The sequence below is a fragment of the Perognathus longimembris genome, chromosome 5 (genome assembly GCF_023159225.1).
Source record: "Perognathus longimembris pacificus isolate PPM17 chromosome 5, ASM2315922v1, whole genome shotgun sequence".
Taxonomy (NCBI): domain Eukaryota; kingdom Metazoa; phylum Chordata; class Mammalia; order Rodentia; family Heteromyidae; genus Perognathus; species Perognathus longimembris.
This window is the reverse complement of record NC_063165.1, coordinates 69069374-69095100: the sequence shown is the minus strand read 5'-3', so window position 1 is coordinate 69095100 and position 25727 is coordinate 69069374. Positions and strand designations below refer to the sequence as shown.

Here is a 25727-nt window from a genome sequence, read left to right as displayed (position 1 = left end):
AGGAGGCTGTGCCTGTACTTGTCTAGTTTCTAGGGAAATGGCAAGGAAAAGGCAGGAGACCTGGAGAAGACAAGTTTTTGAAAAGTCAAAAGAAAACAACAAAAAATGTACTCAAGGGTTCTCTTTTAAAAAAAATCTCTCAAGTAACTGTAAAGGAGTTGTGGTTAATTAAACCTGAAAGGAGTGGTTAGTAGCTTTGCTCCTAGATTATTAGCTGGTCCTAACATAAGCAACTAGCTAAGGAAGAAAATGATTCAATTATAATAGTCTATGTGAAGGCAAAAATGTTACTAAGAAGTTGAACCTCCTGCCCCCAAAATCTTCAACAACATATACTCATTGTTTTGTGCTCAACTGCATGCTAAGTGAACAAATGCATTTGTGGTCTCCTTAGGTTAAGTATATGAGATAATGTCCTTTAAATACATCATCAATTTCTCTAAGTAACTCTAGAGTAAGAGATAGTAACCTCTACCCCTTAGCTGGTTAGATGCTCTATTATTCTTTAATAAAAATAGAAAATAATCCCTTCATTTTAAAAAATCTTATCTCCTGCAAGAAGTAATAAAATAGCAAAAATTTTCATTCTATCTATGGACTTAAAGTATATGTGTTGGAAAGCGATGTTTATGGTGAGAGTGGTTTGGGTTCTGATGGCAGTTACTGTTGTAATTGCTAACACCAGTGAGGGAGAGATCAGATATCTCTGTTATAAAGACTAACTCAGAGCAAAAGGTTTATTCTACAATAAAACATTGGAGGAATAAAAGCAATTAAAATGTAAACAATAAATTGTAAACAAGAAATACCATCCCTCTCTTTACTCGACTAAAGAGGCTATACAAACTACAGAGATATCAAAGGTTTTATATATGTACACAGCCAACATAATATCAAAATATATTTTATTCTGGACCTCTTTCAGATCTGATTCAAATTACAGTTGTCAAAGCAATACAATGCAAAGGGAAACTGCAACAACAACAACAAAAAAAATGTGCCTAAAAAGGATAAAAGAGTCATTGGGGACAAATCATTGTGATGTGGAACCAAATACATTGTAAGTGTAATTAACATGGTCCAGGACAGCATAGAACATCTTCATCAGTCTTCCTTACACAATAATCATGAAAACTGAACAATAAGTTCTTTAACATGTACAAAAAACTGTCATGGGCTGGTTTACACTTTTACAACAGTTTTAAAGTTAACCGGATAACTAAAGAAATGATGCAGACATTTTAATCCAGTGCTACAGGTAGGCTCACAGAATTAGACCCAAAGGATTTGGAAAAATCAAAATGAAAACATTATAGCTACAATGTCAAAGTTAGGAAAGAAGAAAATTACTTCTGTATTCAAGGATTACAGAGCTACAAAATGCAGTCTGTGTGTTTTTGTCTGTAATGAGATGGATAAGTACATCAGACTAGATACAACATGCAGAACATTTTCTTGAACTTATCCAGAAATTCCAAAAAAAAAAAAATCATGAAGCAGCTCACTAGAAAAGAAAAATATGCCCTAGTTTATTCACCCTGCTTCAACACTGTCAACATAAAGGCAGAAATAAAGGATGCTATCAATGCCTCAGAACTACTGATATAAGACATCAAATTTCTAAATCAGTGTATTAAAAAAGTGAATACTTCCTCTTTTTCTCTCTCTTCTACACTTAACTAGAATCATGTTAAAAATTGATATTAAATGTGACACTCAGAGCTACTACTGGAAGGAGTAATTCATAAGCTCCCTACCCTCCGGCCACCCCTGCTGATTCAGAGAAGGGAAGGGAGGGGAACCAAAAACAAACAAACAACAGCAACAAAAACAACAACAACAATAACAACCAGGGTCTCTGTAGGTTTGCTGCTATTCCCCAAAATGTTGGCATTTGCTGCCATGCCACAATGTTGGTCCAGTGAAAACAAGATTTCTGCAAAACTGTCAATAGTAATTCACCATATGCAAGTACCGTCCTTAGTATGTGAGCATGAACACAGGTTCTGTAGAAACATACAATGTGCTAAGAAAATGAAAATGGTCTTAAAAAGAGTTAATAGCACTGCATGAGATTTGTTTTTCTAAGCATCTAGCAAAACTTGTCATTTTTGCTCTCTCAAAGTATGGTCATTTATGATTCCTTTAAATAGCAAAAATGCACGGTCCTCTTTAGGCCTCTACTCATTAATAGTTTACATTACTCTTAACAAAATCATTCTACATAAACAGATAGCTCCTTAAAAATAGTACTCTCTCATTAAATCTAATTTGACAGAAAGAAGTTTAAGGAAAAAAGGAGTGCTTTATAAGTTAAGTGAAAAAGTACAAATCTTTGGCCTTTCTCTTGACATTTTTATGTCAAAAAGCAAAAAACCTTCATGTAATTCAATCTAGTGATTACTTTTTGCACCATAATTTGTTTTTTACACCACAAAAGGAGGCACTTTCAGTATCTGTAAAAGGTGTTTAATCCTAAAACATACCTTACCTAAAGAATAATTCCTTAAAACAGAATTTGATACACGCTAAGACCTATTAGGAAATTACCAGTTACCACTTCTAAAACTCATTTTAAAATCAATGATATTACCTGATCAATTACAGGAAAGGGGGATTAGAACAAATGTAAGTACTTAAGAGATTTCTACATGGAGAAGAAAAAATATTCCTTTATGACATTTAAGAGTGGCAGCTGCTCTTTATTTTATTAAAATCAGTTAAGAATTCATTCAAGTTTTCCTTCCTATTTTTCCTTACAATTAAATTTCATAATGGTAGCATAAAAATAACAATCTATAGTGAATACTATAGAAAAACTACTGCATTCAGCTGATCTTCAGGAACAAATTGTTCTCATGAGAAAATGGGAGGAAAAATGAGTAAGAACCTCAAATATAGAACGTTTACAGGCTGTGAAACTTGGTCTCTTGCAATCATGTTACTGCTCAATTAGAGACAATCTTATTCATGTCTATTGGAGCAGCATAGTGGCACACAGCAGGCAATGGTGATGTTGAGAACAGCAGCAAAACCCAACACACGGATGCTCATGAAGAACCAGCCTATGAGATGGACACCTTTCAGAGAAGGTTATACTTGAAAGACCCAAGACTTCAGGATAATAAAGCTCTGAATTTATACTCTTTTATATGTCCTATCGTGGCTATTATGCTTTAAGTAAAATAGCAGAAGAATTAAAAAAAAAAAAAACAGAAAAGATGACAATGTCATAAAAATGTAGCTGTCTATTTTGGCAGCCATATTGCAGAATTTGACTATCCTTTAAATCAGCTGGGAAAAAAAGTCATTAACTGTATGCAAATGAATAAATTGTCCATATCAAAATACAAAAGTACTATCAATAATCACCTCTGACTTTCAGATTTAAATTCAGTGCAATTGACAAATGCATCGCTAAAGGAAAATGCAGCTTAACATACTCAAAACATTTGTGTCTATTCCTGGGAGCACATTTAAAAATTATTGCACAGATTTTTTTATTTTTTATTTTTTTAAACAACAACAGAGGTCAAACACAGATGTGGACCTCTAGCAATAAAAGCAGGATATCAAGTGCCAGATATTCGCATATTAGGTTTCCTACATAAGTCACAGGGCAGTAAGTTCTAAGTATCTCTAATGTGATCCAAAACCCTAAAAGCAACTGGCACAAAACCATCATGAATGACTGCCTCTCTGGATGTAAATTTTAAAAAAATATTACAGTATCATAGTCCCCGCTAACCACAACTGGGGTACATATAACAATGTATAGTGAAATTAAGTGTATTTATTCTTTTTACCAATAGCAAATGCTACCCTACCTTAGTAAAACTAAGACTTGCTTCAATCAATGCTATTTCGTAAAAATAGCAAAACAACAGATGCTGAAAATCGAAAGTTGCCTTACTTGGGTTAAATCGATTTCTAGTTCAACTTAGAACACAGGTTAAACTTTTAGTAGTAAAGCCCTCAAAATAATTTGGAACAGAAATAGTGTTATAAGTTTTCTAAGCTTGATTATAAGCAACTCCTTAATTAAAAATTTAGGATAAAAATTTGACAACTATTTTCTTCAAAATTGATACTCCTGGATTCTTACGAAGATCATGACAACCCCTATTAATCACACACATAAGCATGGCCTCATGCTAACATTTATCTTTATTACTTTACTTTTAGCTGCATGAGCACAGAGGAAATTTGATTTGATACCTATATCTTTTAAGAAAATACTTGATATAAATGGAGTAAAGGACAGGATATAGTAGTGATTTATGGGGAAAAAATAGCAGCGTAAAACTATCTCTAGTTGAGAAAATGTAGTCACAAGTACCACAAATGCAGAATCAGAGCAGCAGGGAGGTTAGTGCAATTACTTTTTTTTAAATTCTGAATCACTGCTATTTAAAAACACCTTGAAGCAAGTCTTTTGTCTTAAAGATTGTTTTTAAACTAAGGTAGCAAACATTTTGCCATGTAATGGCAGTGTTATATGCCGTTATCTTGCTTTGTATAAAGGAAAATAACATGAGAGATTTTTTAATACTGGAGTTTGGTTACATTACATATTTAAGCTTCTATACAGAATGATGGACACTTTGAGAAGCTAATCCTCATCCAGAAACATTTTAATCTCTTAAAAATCAAAGCAAAACAAATAACAAAAAAAGCCCCAAACTACTTTGCTCCTTTTCACAATAGTGCACATTTAACCATAATTTACTTATGGTTACAAAACATCAGAAGACTTTTTTTTTTGTATCTTCAATATGGAACTTAAAAAAAGAAAAACAAAACATTTGTGCCCTTCTAGTATTTAATTGGCAGAAATATGTCCCCCAAAATAACCTACTGTATTGAAGCCACATCACTAAAATAAAAAATAATGAGAGAGAGAAAAAGAGACAGAGAGAGAGACAGAGAGAAATAGAAAGAAGAAATAGAAACAGAGCATAATATCCTTCTTTATGATGTTTCTTCTAGGTTGACATGACCGAAGTCCTATGCTTTCATTTAACTTCCAATGCCCCCTTCTACAATATGCACCAGTTGAATATATGCTCTGGGAGCCAAAAATGTACCAAACATCTAACCTCTTCAAAAGAATGCTTTAAAGTATTTTTAAGAAATTTTTTGTTTAAAAGGTGAAAAAAATAATAAACAAGAAACTGATTCACTCCCTTACTTCATGCATCCATAATCAAACCAAAAACAAAATTTAAAAGCAAGAACAAACTACTGCTGCAAGTTTTGTTACGTCCATTTTCTCTGTACATACAAACTGCTCACTACTGAAGGGAAAAAAGAATAGAATCCATGGTGTCTGCTGATTGATTCAAAGGGGAGAAACAAGGCTGTCATTAGTATCCAAACTCTGGTACATATATGGTCTGCTTTTATAGCGTATATTTCCTTTTCTCTTCTGTTTTTCATATGCCAAACTTCTAAATGCTATTTTAGGGGCACAGCAGATTAGATTCCAGCACTTGGTGAACAGAATTCACAAGCTGTGACAAAACTCTGTCATCTTCAGGGTGCAATTTTGTTTATATACATTGTATGTATATACTTCTCTTAGATTTGGCTGTAGTGGACTGGCCATGGTTCAAGTGGGACTGTAGCAGTACATGGGTCAGGGACAGTCATTTTGGCTATGTACACATTCATAGTCGGTCCATGGCTTCCAACTAGTAGCGCTATTTCCGAAGATCTAATACACAAACCTGTAAGAAATAAAAATAATCAACCAACGTACTTACCATCTTTATTGTACATTTCAAACTTAACCTTTCCATAGTACAATTTGCAATCTGTTTCCTAGTTCCAAGTTCTTCAAAGAAGAGCTTCTATTAAGTCAAAGCTTCAAGGAAGAGCCAATGGCTACATCCTTTCCATTTTCCATTTGCTTTTAGAGCAAACACATCCCTGAAAGTCTCTCAGTATCCCACATTACTCAGTTAAGAAACCAATGACCTCCAATCTCCCTTTCCTAAACCTAAAACCTCAACTCATTCCTAGAGTGACCCTCTGTTATATACGTAACTAAAGAAGATGTACATTCCAAAATAATTGTTCACAACTTGATTCAAGAGACACTGTTCTGGTAAAAGCAGCCAAAATTTGGTTGACATTTTGACTGTAACAAACATGAAAAATATATAGCCTACAGGTGGAAATAAATAATGCATCTTCAAACTTCTTTTGTACAAAACACTTCCATAGTCATCAAAATAACTACAGTAAATCTCCCTGCCGTGTGCATGCTGATCCCCTGAAAGCATTCTGTACTTACTGAACCATCTGATGCACTGGCTCCAACTTTGTCTCCTGCTGCATTCCAGCAAACTTCAAAAATTCCACCTGTTCCCCTATAGCTGTGAACTAGAGCACCTGTCTAAAAATTGAAAGACATAATCTTAACAATCATTATTAAAAAATCAAATAGTGAATAAAATACAATATTGCTTTATTTCTAACAAGTAGAATTTCTAACAAGATAGAATTTAGCTTTAAGTTCCGAAAATGCTAGAAATGATGCATTCCTTTTTTTAAAGACTAACCTCAAAAGACCACTCCAACATGTACTCAGTTCTTCTAGTGTAGTAAATAGTCTTGATTATTTTTAGCATCTATGACAGAGCTACAGATAAACATTCAATACATGATAGAAAACAATTTTTTGCTTTATTTATTTCTTGTAATGGTCCTGGAGTTTGAACTTAGGGTTTGGGTGCTGTCCCTGAGATTTTTTTGCTTAAAGCTAGTGTTCTATCACTTGAGTCACAGCTCCACTTCTGGCTTTTTGGTGGTTAATTAAGAGTTAAGAGTCTCATGGACTTTCATGCCTGGGCTGGCTTTGAACCATGATCTGGGTAACTAGGATACAGGCAATTTTTTGCTTTTACTGAGGGTGCATGAATTTTGCCAGCATCTCCAGAAACAAAAGTATTTCTTTGACAATCTATCACAAAGAAACACAACATAATCCCCAAACAATTCTATATTCATGTTTATTCCCATGCTAAGTATAAGCTAGGAATGTACATGGGTCAAAACAGTCACGAGAGGCTGAAAGAACATAAAATTATTCTTGAAAGATGCTCTAAGCTTAAGAAAACACAGCAAAAACATTAACAATTGTCTGAGTCTTAAGTGTAACTTATGTATTTATTCCTTCAGCAATGAAAACAAAAATGATTCATCTGGCCTCTTTTTTCTACTTCCTGGCTGACACCTCTGAAACTGTGGGCTAAAAAAAAAAATCTTTCTTCTCAGTTATCTCAGGTATTTTAGTCACAACAACAAAAGCTAACTACAGAAACTGATACTAGATAAACAAATGGGGCTGTTGCTATGAGTAAACCTGACCGTGTGGCTCAGATGTCTTTTGTAAATGGTTTGTGGGAGAAAATGGGAAAGAGCCTGGACATAAAGGCTGGAGAAGGTATGTAATATGAATGGTAAGCAAAGCTCAATAGGCAATTTGAGTAGATGCTTGGAAGACTAAAATGCTGATGGGAATGTGACAGGAAAAGTAATTATGAGTTTTCAAGATGGAAATGAGTACTAGATGTGGACTAGAGACCATTCAAGCTACACTGTGGCAAGGTTAGCTAGCAAAAACTCCAAACCGGAGGTGTGGCTCGTGGAAAATTCACTAGACGTCATTTTGAAACATCAATTTAAAGAAGCAAAACAAGATAGGTGCTGGTGGCCATGCTTGTAATGTAATCCTGGCTATTCAGGAGGTTGAAATCTGAGGACTATACTTGGAAGCCAGCTTGGACAGGAAAATCCACCAGACTCTCTCATTACCAATTATCTACCCCCTCCCACGAAGAAAAGACAGAAGTAAAGCTCTATCTCAAGTGGTAAGGTGCTAGGCTTCGGCAAAAGAAGCTCAGGAAGAGCACGAATGCCCCGAGTTCAAGACCCAAGAAGCGCCCCACCCCCCACCAAAAAAAAAGTGAAACAAGATTTTTCATCAATAACTCGAAGAATAGAACCAATTGCTCTTGAAAGCCTCACAGCATTTTTCATTAGCACTTGAAGGTTCCATAGCCGAATTTCATTAAAACTAATGTCAGAAGATTGTTCCAAATATGAGCAATAAGTTAAAAAAATTTTAAGAGACTGGTCAACTAGATGTAGCTCACATCTCTAGACACTCAGGAGGCTGACACCTGAACATCATGGTTTGAAGCCAGACAGACTCTTACCTCCAATTAATCAGCAAAAAGCCAATGTGGAGGTAAGGCTCTAAGTGGAAGAGCCATAGAAAAGTGCAAGGCCCCAGTACTGGTGTGTCCATATATGCAAAAGACATTTCAGAATACATTTTAAATATATAAAAGATCTTTATGGATAAAATGATAAAATGCTAAGAAAATAAAAGACAAATGAGTGACAAATGAGATAAAAAAAAATCAGTGGCAATTTCCCCCTAAGTCATGCAGAAACTTGAAGCAGTCAAAAATAATTTTCAAAAGTGTACTTAAAAAAAAATACAAAGACAAGAATTGCAAAACAAGTTTGAGTAATAAGGAGGAAGACTTATGATACTGAGCTAAGCAATGTTCTAGTTTCAGGCATATAAATGTACAGAGAATCTATACACCAAACTCACAGCTGGGTTTATGACTAACACATATGAAAACAGTGAGTAGACAGTGAAGTTCTGTGACAACACAGAATGTAACAATTAAGTGTCCATATGAAAGATAAATTTTATCTACACTTCAAAAAATATAGAAAAATCAACTCCAGAAAAGTTAAAAACAACGAGTATAGCTTAAATACTATGAAAAATATCTCTACACCACCAGTGGTATCTACAAAAATAATTATTAAGCTATGAAAAGCACCAATCAAAAATAAAGTCGGAGAGCTTCTTGAGGAAATGGTAGGGCACTCTACCATGCCTCCAGTCTGGTTATTTTCCTGGTTACTTTGAAAGTAAGCACTTTATTGACCTTTCTGCCTGAAGTTGATTTCACACCACAGTCCTCTCCTGAGTGGGCTAGTATTACCAGCCCCTCGTTCTTCAATACATTTTAATTACTCATCAACAGTGCCTTCAAGAACAATTCTAGCTAATAAAATGCCATTTATCTAAATAAAGAACTTAAACCTTTCACTTTTGTGCCTGCAACACTGTTAAAACAAATAACATCATGAATAATAAAAAAGCGATGTAAAACTATACTAAATTCTGGTCTACATATGAAAATATAACTTCTATCGGTTTTGATCTTTACTTAGCTACAAATTCTCTAGAAACATACTTCTACGTTTTTAAAACTAAAAATTATACTAAATAACCAAAAAACAAAAACTTATATAGGCAAATGCTTGAAGCATCTACCATTTAAATATTGCAGACATACCTGTGTGTTCCAGATGTGCACACATTTGTCGAAAGAACCGCTTGCCAGATACCTGCCGTCGGGACTGAAAGCGACACTGTACACAGGCTCTTGGTGTTTTGTCAAAGTATGGATGCAAATCCCTCGGTCTACATCCCATAACCTAACAGTAGAATCGAAGGACGCACTGGAAAACAAGGAGGGAAATCATTTTATAAGTAATAAAATACTCATTGAGGCTTGCTCAGTTCCCACACTGTGCTACTCCTAACAGCTAGCGACAAATCCTTCATGAGAAGACTAGACTGTCAAAATAAAAGTATTCTGAATAATGAAAAGTTAAACAAGAGAAAAAAAGCAGTTAATGGCATCCCTAGATCTTTGACCTGGAAAACATAAATGTGCTATTTCACTGTTATTTTTTAAATTAGTAAATCTCTTAACTAACCCATAGCTTTGAACATCAATTTGACTTTATTTTAAAATTCATATTTCTTTGTATGATGCTTATAAATTTTTATTATACTAGACCTTATTTCTTCTCTAGGCTGGCCTCAAACTTCTTATATGGCCCAGGATAGCTTCACACTTGGGGCACTCCTGTCCCAGCCTACTGAATGTTGTTGGGACTACTGGCAAGTGTCCACATGCCTTGCCAATTTAATTGGTTTTAATTAATATTTTATATCATAAGTCTATATTGTCTTCCCTTTTTTTGTTGTTGTTTAAGATGGGCATGGGGTGCTCGAACTCCGGACCTGGATGTTGTCTGAGATCTTTTGCTCAAGGCTACCACTCTACTGGAAGCTCCACTTCCAGTTTTCTGGTGGCTAACTGGGGAGAAGAATCTTTTGGACTTTCCTTCCCAAGCTGGAGTCTCAGCCTCCTGAATAGCAAGGATTATAGGTGTAAGCCACCAGCCCCAGCTTCATTATTATTAGATATAAAAATTCTTTTTTTTTTTTTTTTTTTTTTTTTTTGCCAGTCCTGGGGCTTGGACTCAGGGCCTGAGCACTGTCCCTGGCTTCTTCTTGCTCAAGGCTAGCACTCTACCACTTGAGCCACAGCGCCACTTCTGGCCGTTTTCTATATATGTGGTGCTGGGGAATTGAACCCAGGGCTTCATGTATACGAGGAGGCAAGCACTCTTGCCACTAGGCCATATTCCCAGTCCTAGATATAAAAATTCTTAAGACCTGAGATTGTGATAGTAAAATTCCCACTGTTTAATGGTTCCTATTAAAAATACAGTCCTTAAAACAGGTGCTGGTAGCTCATACTTGTAATCCTAGCTACTTGGAGGCTGAGATCTGAGGATTAGTGTTCAAGGCCAGGCCCCAGCAGAAAAGTTTGTGGGTCTCTTATCTGCAATTAAAAACTAAAAATTCAGAGCTAGCCTTGAGCAAAAAGACTCAGGAACCAGAGCCCAGGCCCTGAATTCAAGCTCCAGCTTGAACTGGCACTTAAAAAATAAAAACTATATTCTCATTTCATAGAATCTTCTAATTTTCTGCCATATTTATTATGTTCTATTTACACAAGAGTCATAAAAAAAGAGTAAAGAAGAAATATCACCTTGCTAACATAAGGTTGGCATTTGGATTATTTGTCCCTGGTCCTGTTGGACTCCATTTAATAGTATAAATTTCTTTATTATGTGCTTGCAAATCATGGACACAATTATCTTGTTTCATGCTCCATATCTAAACAAAAAGAGAAAATATTTTTAATTTCCATACAGCGTGTACATTTAAAATACTGTCTTCCAGATAAAAATATAAGTAATAGGGGGTATGAGGGACAAGGTAACAAACTGTACAAGAAATGTATCCAATGCCTAATGTATGAAACTGTAACCTCTCTGTACATCAGTTTGATAATAAAAATTTGAAAAAAAAATATAAGTAATATAACCAGAAACAACTGTATTGGTTAAAATGTTTACAAAGAAACAAGTATAGCAGGTTGTATAACATTTTCGTCTTTGTAAAAAGGTGATAGTTTATTCACCACTGTGACGCTTTGAAGTCTAAATTAACTATAACTGTTTTAAGATTACTTTTGATAATTTCAGATGGTATCCATATGTCTCAGTGGTGGAGCACTAGCCTAGCATGTGTGGGCCTCTGGCTCTGCTCCCCAAACCAGACATAGACACAAAGTTCTTTGAGTAACAAACCCAGAATATTGAATGAATTGTTTTTAATGTTGTCCCTTAAATTAAAACCCTATACTACAAACTATCAGGAAAATTTTGTCATTGAAAAGTAAAAATAACTCACATACAAATAATGCAAATGAGGACTCATACAACCATGCTACAAAATATATACATGCTATAATTAAAAAGTTAAGGTGAAAATTTAATTGTACAGTTTCAAATCAACATGATTCTAAAACAAAGCTTGAAAATTAGAATCTAACAAAAATTATAATATATGTCAAAAGAACTATAGCAATCATTCATTATAGATGTAGGGTAAGGATTTGTATTATCTTGTCAAACAAATACAGATAGTATAATTTCACAATAAATTAACAAGTAACTGGAATTCACATTTCTGTGATGTAATAATAAAAACAATATCAGTGTTTTAGAGCAAAAAGATGCATAATCCTTTATAAATAAATTCAACAGACAAGTTTCCAGAACTTACAATAGCATGAGATACAACTGGCCACTTTTTATCCCTTAAAATATTCTTCTTTACATAAGGCCTTAAATTGTGGAAACTCTTAAGTGTTTCTTGAGATTCATTTTATTCCTGGTTCTCAGAAAATAGCTAACTCCATTACACTTTTAAAACAAGTGTAACCTTTAATTATTCTTAGGATTACAGAATGACAGGCTCCAATTCTCCAACCTCTCCAGTTTGCAACTCAACCATGATACAGAGCTCTCTGAGCACTAGCCTTCTTGTTTTCTTTTCTTAACAGTCCTGAGGCTTGAACTCAGAGCCTGGGCACTGTCCTTGAGCTCTTTTTGCTCAAGGCTAGCACTCTGCCACTTGAACCACTGGGTTTTTCTGTGTATGTGGTACTGTGGATTTGAACCCAGGGCTTCACGCATGCCAGGCAAGCACTCTACCACTAGACCAAACTTGTGGCAGCACTGGTCTTCTTTTACTTTCTCACATGTGCCATGTGCTGCTCCAGAAGACCTCATTTCATAGAATAAGTACATTCTCATACAAGGAAATCAATTATATAAACAATAAAGAAAGAAGTTTGTACTAACAATGTTTAAAAGGAAGCCCAAACTTGAGCAGAGCTATCTAACTGAAAATGACCTAGGGCTGGGGATATAGCCTAGTGGCAAGAGTGCCTGCCTCGGATACACGAGGCCCTAGGTTCGATTCCCCAGCACCACATATACAGAAAACGGCCAGAAGCGGCACTGTGGCTCAAGTGGCAGAGTGCTAGCCTTGAGCAGGAAGAAGCCAGGGACAGTGCTCAGGCCCTGAGTCCAAGGCCCAGGACTGGCCAAAAAAAAAAAAAAAAAAAAAAAAAAAATTACCTAAATGAAAACACAAAGGGATTAAAAAAAAAAAAAAATTCTGTTTAGGATAAAAGGTTCCCAAGCTCTATTCAGTCTGTATACAGTAGAAGGAAAGTGACTTTCCTCTGCTATTATTATGAAGCTCTTATAGTCAAAGTAACCCACTGCAAAGTCATGGATAAAAATGTTAAATGTGGCAGGGCACCGGTGACCCACACATACGTAGCTCATCAGAAGGATGAGATTTGAGGATTGCAGTTCAAAGCCAGCCTGGGAAAGAAAGTCTGAGAGCCTCTTATGTCCAATTAGCCATAACCACTAGAAAGCTAGGCCTACGTAGGGCTGTGGCTCAAGTCACAAGGCTTTTTGATTCCTCAGCATCACATATATAGAAAAAGCCAGAAGTGGCGCTGTGGCTCAAGTGGTAGAGTGCTAGCCTTGAGCAAAAAGAAACCAGGGACAGTGCTCAGGCCTTGAGTTCAAGCCCCAGGACTGGCAAAAAAAAAAAGGAAAAAAAAAGTACATGTAAGTTTTGCTTGTAGTCACACACAAAAATAAAACCCATTTTCAGCTGAGGATACTGGCTTGTTCACTAGGCTCACATGTCCAAGTAAAGGTGTTCTACATTCACACCACAGCAAAACCAACTACTACAAATATCTTAAGTCAAATCTTAACACATGCAAGAAAATTGATTGTACCAACATATGACTTCCTAAATAGTGAAGTCAATTTAAAACTTTACATTTCTTATTATCTGTAATCGTTAATTTTCTATGTCGACTTGAGTTGTAACAACACTATCTCTGTGAGTTTCTGGATGAGAAGCAAAGTTGATTTTGTGAGGGCCTCCATAAAATTCAAAGGTGGCAAGTCTCACTCCTGTTCTACAGTGTCACTGCTGAGTTAAAATGTTAGTCTGCCCTTGGATTGGTATATTTTATACCACTGGCACGAGCATTTCTTATTCCCAAGCCTTATGATTCGATACTGGAACTGATTTCCTGAGCAGATTTTAGGCAACACACTGTTGGACTTCTCGGCCTCTATAATCATGTACACCAATTCTCATAGAGATCCTATCCGCTCCCACTGTCTTTATTGATTCCATCTCTCTGAAAAACCATTACTAATAGAACATCATATCTCACAGCCATTCTTTAAACAGAAATGACTACATTCAAGTGTTTTTATATATTTCAGAAAACATAAAGAATAGAAAAACAATAATACCCACTAAAAAGCTGGATGGTGAATCTTTTACTCAGCTCTAAATATTCAGTGTGAGAGTGCTATTCTAAATGGCCAGAGCAGCCACACTGTGGGACCCCCTTACTCCCACTGACAGAATTACCTTCAAAGTCATGTCATCAGAACAGGAGGCCAGAAGATTGCCAGTTGGGTCCCACTTGATAGCATTTACTTCGTTCTGAAAATAACAGCAAACATTTACACTCCAAAACTATTCTACAACATGACTTGTCCATTACTTGCTTAAAGGAAAAAGGTCTCTTACCGTATGTCCCTGGAATGTTTTAATAGGTCTGTCTTGTCCTAATTTGCAGACATGAATACACATATCTGTACTACAGGAAGCAAAGGTGTTGTTGCTCTGCCAGTCAACATCCAATGCTGGTGCTGAAGAGGAACAAACGTTTAGGTTGTATTTACTCCACATAGATTAAAATCTAACATCTTGAATTTTGAATCATGGTTTGTTACATTAAATATGCTAAATGACACAGTAGTATTATTTTACTTATACTCTTTATGACACTAAGAAAAATCCTAGGGTCTGGGAATGTGGCTTAGTGGTAGAGTGCTTGTCTAGCCTTCATGAAGCCCTGTGTCTGATTCCTCAATATCATATAAACAGAAAAAGCCAGAAATAGTGCTGTGGCTCAAGTGGTAGAGTGCTAGCCTAGAGCAAAGGACAGAGCCCAGCCCTGAATTCAAGCCCTAGAAATGGGAGAGGGAGAGGGAGAGGGAGAGGGAGAGGGAGAGGGAGAGGGAGAGGGAGAGGGAGAGGGAGAGGGAGAGGGAGAGGAGAGAGGAGAGAGGGAGAGGGGGAGAGAGAGAGAGAGAGAGAGAGAGAGGGAGAGAGAGAGAAAGAGACAGAGCTCCTTACAAATAAAGCTATCTAAAATACCACAAATAATCCATTTGTTGTATCACCTCTATGTGAGAGAAAGTATAATAGAAAATGTAAGTTACCAGCACCAAATATTGGGTTCTTTTATAAAATGCTAAAACTCAAGCATCATCTAAACCATAGGGATGGCATACTACTGGTACTTTTTAAAAGGCAAAGGACAAGACATTTTTTAAAAGGCAAAGGACAAAAGCAAAACTGATTTTTTTAACTGGCTAAAGACAAATCAGGTAAAAACTAAGCCTTAAAGTACAGCCCCAGAAAGCTAATGGCAGTAAAATGATCACACAATAGGAGAAGTTTTAGATATAGTTCTTTGATGAAAAGCCAGGAACTAGAATACTGCCTGGGTGTAATAAGTTTATGAAAGCAAGTAACAGAAGATTGTCAAGGAAGAATTTAACGACATCTTACTACAGAAGGAAATGGAATTTAGACTCTTAAACATATAGTGAGTGAAATAGGATTAACCTTCCAGTTAAGGAGACATATGACAAATAAAAACAACAGCATAAATTCACCTTTTGTGTGACTTTCAAATTCTAAGAATCTACAACCAAACACTAAAAATTTATTTTAACAAAAACCTCTAGAACCACACAAATTGAGATCAGATTCCCTATTTTCACCAAGCAGTGACAATTGGTCCTTTAGATAAGGTTTGTTCATTCCCTAACTATAGATCTTTTTCCTGGGCTATGTGAGCAATTCCTTGCTAGGGGCTCCCAGGGAAAACTTCTTCACAGAGTTGCCCTATGGGAGGCTGCCTGTGACAGCATCCAGTAGGCTGGTGGCATGCAGTTGAGATGAGAAGTAAAAACCCAACATACCTGGGTAGAGATGAGAAATAAACACCAAAGCTTCACTCTGAATGAGGCTGAGACTAGAACTTTTTCACCAGAATCCACCCTTCCCTAGCTTCTTCCCTCCTTCCCTTTCTGCTTCATTTCCTGACTTGTTTCTGTGGAATCGTTTGTAAAATAAGTCACTTTCATCCAATACCAACTAGTGGTATTGGCTTAGGGGAGAATCCCACCTAAGTCAACCAGCAATAAAAACTGCAGGCCAAATTGGACAGGACAGCATGCAAATATGGTTCCTGTTTGGTGCATATTGCACCTGACAGCAATGAGGATAAACATCCTGCTCATGTGTCTGTTCTCGAATACACTACTAAGCATCCTCTGACCTCCACTTCAGTAGCCAACTCTTGCAAATTTCACTTTCCAGCTAGGTTTTTTTTTCCCTAAGTGGTTTCCAGGTAAGTTACATGGAAGAAACTGTCAGAAATCCAAGGTCAGGAGAAAGAGAAAGGTAGGCAATAATGCCTGTCTTCTCTTTGGGGGCTGGGTCTCTGGAAGTGGCACCTACCCTTGGCTAGGCACCTCTATTCCAGAGATCAAATTCCCACTGGACCATCAGCTCCTGCCATCTTCTCTAAAGCCTTTGTTTCCTGCAATTGTTAATGTCTTAGTGACCTCACATTCCTGTTTCTCATTCTTCCCCTTGGATGCTCTACTTTTAGATTCTTCCTTCTACAATTTGACCCGTAACTATTAGATTTCTGAAATTAAATAGTATTACAGTGTCACATTTAAACCAATTTGAGGGCTGAAAGGATGTGTGGCCTAAGTCCTGCCTGGCAAACACAAGGCTCTAAAATGAATACTGAGGATAGACCAACTTACAATACTTAAAAATGTTTAAGTAAAACCTTTGGTATAGCCTTAAAAAGTAGAGAATGGAGAAGGGCGTTAAAAAATTTAATTCCTTTAGTAGACAATATGTAATAAAAGATTCTAAAGAAGGCCAAATATCTGTCATGATCCAGAGTTCTAAGCAGTGTGTAAAATGTGAGCTGAAAAAACTAAAAGCAGCTTAAATCAGATATACCAGCTGCTTCAGCAAATAAAAACTCCATAACCACAGTAAAGCATGATGAATGATGAATGCTGGGGGGTGGGGGGTGGCACAGGGAGAAACAAGAGGAAGGAAAGAAAGAGGGAAAGGAGCAAGGGAAGCTTGCCTAAGGCCCTAAGTTCAAACCCAGTACTGCCAAAATAATTATGATTTTAGGGCTAGGGTTATAGCTCAGTGGCAGAACACTTAGCTTAGAACACACAAGGCCTTGAGTTCAATCCCTAGCACTGCAAAAAAGAAATATTTGTATTAAAAACAGAACAACAAAGGTAGAGTACTTAAATAGTAGTTAAAGGTAAATTATAGCACTAAATACCCATACTAAAATACCCATATTAGAAATGAAAATCTCCAAGAGAAAGAGCTAATTAGATTTCCACATTAGATAACACATAGAAAACAATTAATTACAAAATTAGTAAAAATTAATAACTTCTGGTTTCTCAGGGACACTGATGGAAGAGTTCAAAGAAAACCTGTAAACTAAGATAGAATATTTGCATAGCATATACCTGAATAGGGCATAATTCAGCAATACTCATTAATAAGAAAATGACTTTAGGGTCAGGAATATGGCCTAGTGGTAGGGTAGAGTGCTTGCCTCGTATACATGAAGCCCTGGGTTCAACTCCTCAGCACCACATATATAGAAAAGGCCAGGGCGCTGTGGCTCAAGTAGTAGAGTGCTAGCTTTGAACAACAAGAAGCCAGGGACAGTGCTCAGGCCCTGAGTTCAAGCCCCAGGACTGACAAAAAGAAAGAAAGAAAATGACTTGATTACATCAAAAGGTCTTTAAGGAGTTACCAAAGACAATGAAACACATGACAAAAGCACATACCACCTGTCTGAGAAATGCATATTACAACCACAGTGAGGATACCACAACTGCTATCACACAGAATAACCAAGTGCCAGTAAAGACAGAAGTACAGAATGTAAACTATTCAGAAAAGTTGCCAGGCAGTTAATCAAATGGAATAGCCCATTTACAACTAGTTATTGCACAAAAGAAAAGAAAATAATATGTCCATGTAAAGACTTTTGAATATTTATATCAGTTTTATTGGTGTTAGCACCAAACAGCAACACAAATTCTTTTCAATAGTTAACTATCAGTGTTTGTAAGGAATATTTCCAGTAGCAAAAATGAATAGCCATAGTTACTAATGAGGAAAAAAATTAATTGTGAAGACCAAAAGAAGCCAGCACAATGTGTATATATGTGCACAACATGCACACACACACTGTTAAAGAACATCATGAGCAAACAGGATTATTTACTTGAAAAGTGACTTCAACACTCTCTTCCTCATCCGGTTCCAGCCAGGATTCCATGAGATAATGTACAGAATACTATCTAACAAATTGTTATTTGTTACATGGTAGCTACAAATCAGAGCACACTTAAGTAATTTCAACTATACACCACTCCTATGGTCCATAAGAAGCTTTTAGGAGGAATAACCAGGTCTAAGAAGACTATCAGGCTTAACAAAACTCTGCATCAACCGAAGTGAAAACTAAAGTGAAACAGATAAGCAAAAACTGATGTGCCAGTGGGTTCTGGCATAAATGTGTGCTGGTGTGGTAAGCTTTATTAATCAAGGTAAGCTGTTCAGTTCAATGTGGAACTTGAGGCACATCTTATTTGGCTTGTACAATTACAGTAAGTGGAAAAGGACAAAAATGCAAACACTCGACACTACATGCTTTCATTCTAAAGGTGTTGTGCGATGTGTTTGTTAAAGGATGTTTAAATATAGATTTGAGAGGAACCAGGCTCATCTTGGCCTCCAAATCAAAATTCCAAAAGCAGCAGATAACTCAGGTAGAATATTGCTCACATACTTCTCAGAGGCCTAAGATATACCACTTTAACATGAAAAGTTGGAGATACCTTTGTACAGGTACACAAGTTATAGTACTTTCAATACAGGCCATTTTCTCTGATCCTCTTAACAGGTACATTAGTCCATATTTACAGGCAGACTGTGCTCAGTCTTAACGCTTGGTAAGTAGAGTGAACTAACATTAAAACCGTATCTTCCAACTTAAAATCTCTCTCTATATTCTTCACATTAAATAATACCTCCCTACTTAAACCCAACTGCAAATGCTGTCTTTATGGTACATTTCACAGCAAACATCTGATGATCCTGAGAATCTAAAAGTCAGAATATCAGCCCCTGGAAATAGTAACAAGACCAGCAGCACTTGATAATTTCAAGATCTAAAAACAAATGACATGCTGCTGAAGTCGAGTTCACAACTAGTAAGTAGGAAGAATCAGATGCCAAGCATAATGTGAAGATTTACCTGAATGAAAAGGAAACTGTTGCTTGGCTTCACCAGTATGTGCATCCCAAATAATTGTAGTCTGAAATTCAAAGGGAAAGAAAATGAAACTCCTATAAACTTAAAAAGAGTATATCAAAAATTAGATGCTGACTATATTAAAGCAGAATGACATGTGAAAGTGGATTGAATTTCAAATATTTCTTCTATCCCAAATAGTATAATAAGACTATACTTCACCTGGGAAAGATGATTATTAAGTAGTTTAATTTTTCCCTGGTGATTTTTCAGCAGTCATTTTACTTAAGATAACAATTACTAGCCATTAACAAAATGCTAGGAATTTATCAGATTGCTTATAATAAACTCCACTCCAATGGTACATTTAAGATTTCTCTTAACTGTTGACCTGTAAGATGGCAAACACTTGTTAATAGTGAAATTGGCTCCTTTTCAATAGTGGGAAAACTCCATTTACAGAAAGAGAAGGCAGCTCCGAGTCTTGCCACATATCTTCAACAGGGCTCTTCTCTCCCCATCCCCATCCCCACTGCAAATCTGTAGCCTGAACCAGTTTCTGTCTACTTCTTTCTGTGACTGCACACAGGTAATTATTAGTATGGTCTTCCCTAGCTAAAAACATTCTAATCTCTTTTTCTCTAGGCCTAGATAACTGTTGGAGGGGATGAAAGATGGTACTTCCAAACTGTCCACACTCAGCAGCCTCATTAGGTGAAGAAAACCCAGCCTAAATAAATTTCAGCTGTGACTTGGGATTTGCCACACTCACTGATGAGATACATGAGCAAGAAGTGTGACATTTCATTATGGTTCAAAACCCACCAAAATGAGGAGTGGTGTCACAAATAAAAGATGAAGGACCAAAGACAAGATGAGCAGGTTGCAAGTAATTAATAAAAAAATTTTTTACTTGAAGTATTTCTATTACTACCACAAACTCATACTTCAATTCCCCAAATATGAATGTTATGTTTTAAGTGATTGGCAGGAAAAAATTACTTTCAATTACACTATCAACACATTAACCTTTACAGAATAAAATTTAATGTTCATTTACCTTATCTACTCCAGCACTCAGAATGAAATTTCCTTTCTTATTCCATTTTAATGCAAATATAGGGCCTTTATGCTGCCCTAAAGTGCTAGCAAGATTACCTAAACACCAAAAAGAAAGAAAACTTTTAGAATGACTTTGAATTGCTTAACCTGGATCAACAACAAAGTAAAAGGAAACGGCTTCATTTACCATCCTTAGTCCATATTCTGGCAAATCCATCGTATGAACCAGTTGCTAGAAGGGTACCTTCACTCTGTCAGGAAAGCACATTAGCCAATTAACTGCTAATGAAGTACTTGTTGAAATCCAAGGCATAGAATACTTTTTAAATCCTCTACCACAAAACTGATCAATTTCATCTCTGCATGTATCAAAGGCCTAGAAAAAGTAGCCTTAAAGCTAGTGTTTGACATAAGCCTGATATCCTAGTTTTAATGATGAAGAATAGCTAACTGCTCTGGGGAGGACAGACATCATCACCCTGAAGCATGCCCATTATTTATGTTAGTTTGGACACTCACAAATACACATAACTAAGGAGGGAAGCAGATTGGTGGATTAGACATGACACCAAGAATCATTACTTTAGAATGATCTACTAGAACTCATCTAGTAGCACCACCTTCCAAAATATTAACTCTGAATAGAACTTTTTAATAGTTTAACATGCCCTTAGTTCAACTCCCACGATCAGGCAGGCAAAAAGATCCCCCGAAACAAAACAGAAACAAAGGCAGACAGCAATGAACCATCACTAGGATGGTTAAGCCTTACAGGAGATACAGAAGATATGCAGCATTTTCTTGCTGCTTTGGACATGGACATTCAAAATAAAGTTACCTATTTTGGAATGCTCATGCCATTGAGCTGTACATGCAAGTGTAAGCAGTTACTGGTTCTAGGAACTACAGACTCAGTCTGGCTAGGATCTGGAAATCATCTGGGGCTCTGCCTGAAGATGTAGAATCATTCTGAAGCCAAACATTATTTTATTTCCACATTTTGCGCAAAGCAAAGTTGTCTTTAAACCGTAAGCTTTAGATGTTTTCTTACATAGACCACTCAACCAAGAAGAGGATACTCACATTCCAGTCTAGAGATGTTACATCCTTGTTGCTTGGTACATCTTGCCCACCTTCCCGTATACAATGCCTAAGTACTAACTGCGTGGAGCCACTGGTGCTATTTTCACTAAGATTCCATATTCTTGCTGTTGAGTCTCCAGACCTAAAAAGTATGCAATGTATTTTAACTTCTTGTGGCATTTCCAGTATCGCAGAATCAAAGCCATATATTTATACCTCATTATAAATTGTAAAAAAAAAAAAATAGTAGACTAGCAAGATTTCTATTTCAAATATTTTTTTCCCATTCTGCCTTTTGGGACCACTAAGCAAGCTTTTTTTTTTTGGCCAGTCATGGGGCTTGGGACTCAGGGCCTGATCACTGTCCCTGGCTTCTTTATGCTCAAGCACTCTACCTCTTGAGCCACACCGCCACTTCTGGCTTTTTCTGTGCATGTGGTGCTGAGAAATCGAATCCAGGGCTTCATGCATGCTAGGCAAGTACTCTAGCATTAGGCCATCTTCCCAGCCTGCTAAGCATTCTTGAAGTAATTCTAAAATTATTTCATGAAGGTATAAAGGTTTCCTGAAGCAAAAAGACCTCAAGGGAACAACAACAAATGGGAAATGTAATAAGTAAATCGAGTATATAACAGCTCCATAAAATATTCTTTAAAGGTACTTGAGTCAAGCGTGGTGGAGTATGCTGGTAATCCCAGCACTCATGAGACTAAAGCAGAAAGATCATGATTTCAAGTCTAGCCTGGGATACAGAGCATGACCTTCTGAAAGAAAACAAGGCAAAAACAAACAAGCCCCCCCACCAACCATTTTAAAACATACCCTGATGCCAAGAGATCACTAACAGGGTTCCAGGCACAGATGAAAACTTCAGATTCATGGCCCCGCAACACAACTGCTTTATTAGGAGGAATTTCAACATCTCCATCCACTTCCATCATGTCAGTATGATTATCTGCACCATGAGAAAAAGTGAAAACATTAGGTAATGCTGTCAGGGGGTGAGGGTGGTTCTTAATCATCAAATACTTCTGCATCACTTTATAATATATACCCAGTATGATAGGTAGGTGGGTAGGTAGGTAGGTAGGTAGGTAGACCGACGAACAGATGGATGGACCAATGGACAGACAAACTATGTCAGATTAACTTGAACACAACAACACAGTATTTTCATATAGAAATAAAATCCTAACTTTATACTAAATCATACTATTTTTAAAAATATGTATGTGACTTTAGGGGAGTGAAGGATATGAGAGAGAGAACTAAGAGAGTTTAAGCCTAAATGTGGTTAAAAGACAAAATTGTTTGAATTAAATATAATGTATAGCAATACTATTCTGAATTTCTGCCAGTAGGGGTTGCTGATATCATTCATATGACATTAGTCACCTTTATATACTAAATAATGTATGTCAGAGCTTTACTGCTTTTTTCAAATAACCAATCTAAAACATTTTACTTAGAAATAAAATATAAATACAAAACTTCACTGAAGAATAGGAAAGGAAAATAAAGTCAATAAAGTAAACCTAGGTTTGTGGAGCCTTAAGAATAAAAATCTGAACTGTACATTACAAAGGGAACAAGATGGTAAAAAAAAAACAAAACCAAGAAACATATAAAGTTATTTCAGCTTAGAAGACGGGACATTCGAGTAGAACAAAATATTTCCCCTGGAAAAGAGTCCTAAAAGTCCTCAGCTCACTTGCGATAGTATGTGCTCCATTCTCCTCCCCATTTGCAGTGTTTTCTCCATTTTTCGCAGAACCTTGTTGGTTAGCTGCAGCTGCAGCAGCTGCAGCAGCTGCTGCCTGTTGCTGTGCAAGCTTATCTCTGTAAGCTTGTTGTCTTGTTTGTACTACATCAGGCATTACGGCATCTATCAGGGACAGAGACTCTATGGGTCGACCATCAAACAAGGTACCATCCTAGATTTGAAAAATTGAGAAGAAAATCAAAGTTAACATTTAAGATTACTTGTATTTTACCAACAGAAACAATGACGACTTTTGTTCTAAGAAAAACACTTCTTATTTAGATCAATCATTTTCTGAAATCATGTAAGAAAGAGAGAAGGGAAAAAAATAGGAAACCTGACAAGGCAACAACAAATGGTAGTTCAAATTTTCCTCTTCATTTATTTACATTGTTAAATATTAGGCCTGGATAACAATTTATTAGATTCTAAATTCTAACAATGAAAAGCGACAATATGGAATAGGTCATACAACAAGGACATGCTTGGCTTCACATCACCAGTCAGTCCCTGTATTCACATACGAACAATTGGATCAAAAGTAACATTTTTACAGCATATCAAGTTATTATGTTAATCTAGAGATGGAAAGGAAATATAAAGATGTGTGTAGCCTATGCAAATATACTATTTCATGTATGTGAATTGAACATTTGGAGACTTGGGAGATTTGTAAAGAGGTGAAGGGTTCTGTAAATAATCCTCAAACATAGAGGGGTGACTATCATTCTTAAAAAAGAATTAAGAAATGGGGGGGAAATGAGGGAAGAGGTAACAAGATGAACAAGAAATGTACTCACTGCCTTACATATGAAACTGTAACCCCTCTTTATTTCACTTTGACAATAAAGGAAAATTTTTTTTTTAAAGAATTAAGAAGTTGTTTTTTTAAAAAAGCTTTGTTGGCATCAAAAGTCTGTTGTAATTTGATTAAAATATTGAAACAAATTTCAGACATTATGAAATCCACTTAATCATCTTACTTTGCTATGTTGGATCCAAGTAAGAGTTGAAGACTTGATGAAGTTACATGGCTAATCATGGAAGCTGAGACCTCTTAACTTCAAAGTATAAAGGACAAAGGACAAACAACAACCACCATAACCTGGGAGCTTATTAGAACATAGAGCCTCAGCAGTGAAGTGCTACATATAGTGCTTGCTCTCTGGCACGGTTAGATCCCTGGATGTAAGGGGTGAGGTGCATGACTCAAAACTATGGAATCACTCTATCTGAAGGGAGACTCAGGATCTAGCAATTAGGAAAGGCTCCGCTCCTTTAGTTTTGTGAAATTGGCAGAATTTCCAAAATTAGACTTGTTTAACATTAGGAAGCTCATGGATAACAATGAAATTCTCCAGCAAGCAACAAGACACAGCAACAGAAATAGTTAGATATAAATAAAAACATTCCAAATGAATAGGGACCTGAATTCACTTAAACTAGTTAGCATGCAATACTGACAATCTTCAGTGGTGTGGTGTGGTGGGTGAGTGCTGTAGAGAGGTAAAGAGGCACATACAGTGGTGGGAGGTTGTACATGGGGTGTGTTGTCTCGTGGAGTGGTGCAGAGTACACTGAGTTACAGAAACACAGCAAGCACATCAATCTAAATGACCCCAACAATAAAATATTTGAGAATATTTGAGAAATCGAAGACAGTAAGTCAAGTAGTTAACAAAATACTAAAACTAACCAGATGCACTGTGGAATATATATAATTTTTTGCTGATCCTGGGGCTTGAACTCAGAACCTGGGTGTTGTCCCTGTGCTTTTGTGCTCAAGGATAACACCACCACTTGAGTCACAGCTCCACTTCTTCTTTTTTTTTTTTTTGATAGTTAATTGGTAGTTCATTTCACAAGCTTTCCTGCCCAGACTGGCTATGAACTGAGATTCACTTATCTCGGCCTCCTGGGTAGCTAGATCACAAGTGTGAGCTACCAGCGCCCAATTATTTTATGTTTAAACTCAGGAACACTGAGTGTTCACCTCTAACCAGGGGTGGCACATGCTTATCACCCTGTGCATACTTTGAAAAGAAAAAGAAAAGCAGTTAAACACAACAAGAAGGGCTGGGAATGTGGCAAAGTGGTAGAGTGCTTGCCTAGCATGCATGAAGCCCTGGATTCGATTCCTCAGTACCCATGAACAGGAAAAAACGGAAGTGGTGCTGTGGCTCAAGTAGTAGAGCACTAGCCTTGAACACAGAGAGGCTCAGGGACAGAGCCCAGGCTCTGAGTTCAAGCTCCAGGACTGCCAAAACAAAAACAACAAAAACCACACATAATAAGGACATATTTAGTGACTTTTCAATCTCAAAAATGAAGAGACCTAAAAATAATTAAATCAATCTTATTAATTTGTAATTACAGTGACAAATGTTGCTATAGAAATCATACATGTTTCAGGTAAAATTATTACAAAAGTAGGGGGACATGCTAATCTCTCAAATGAATACAGAAGGAAACATTTTATGCTAGACTAGAGATTTGCAACGGGTATATGCAGTAGAGAATGTAAGCAGATGTAATTCATAACACAGAAATGAGTATGTATTGCT

The 25727-nt window shown here is 36.5% G+C and overlaps 1 protein-coding gene across 8 annotated transcripts in view; it reads right to left on the bottom strand.

The window, feature by feature from the left end:
* Positions 1-888: 888 nt before the first annotated feature.
* Tbl1xr1 (TBL1X/Y related 1) overlaps positions 889-25727 on the bottom strand; it is a 132583-nt gene continuing 107744 nt past the window's right edge. For all 8 annotated transcript variants that reach the window (XM_048347086.1, XM_048347085.1, XM_048347091.1 and 5 more), the window contains 12 exons: positions 23113-23335; positions 22224-22356; positions 21402-21543; positions 20506-20569; positions 20317-20414; positions 19260-19320; positions 14387-14508; positions 14225-14299; positions 10947-11074; positions 9393-9558; positions 6299-6400; positions 889-5729 (listed from right to left, as the gene is read on the bottom strand). In XM_048347086.1, the coding sequence (XP_048203043.1) occupies positions 5703-5729; positions 6299-6400; positions 9393-9558; positions 10947-11074; positions 14225-14299; positions 14387-14508; positions 19260-19320; positions 20317-20414; positions 20506-20569; positions 21402-21543; positions 22224-22356; positions 23113-23335 (1341 nt within the window). In that variant the 3' untranslated portion in view covers positions 889-5702. The remainder of the gene's footprint in view (positions 5730-6298; positions 6401-9392; positions 9559-10946; positions 11075-14224; positions 14300-14386; positions 14509-19259; positions 19321-20316; positions 20415-20505; positions 20570-21401; positions 21544-22223; positions 22357-23112; positions 23336-25727) is intronic.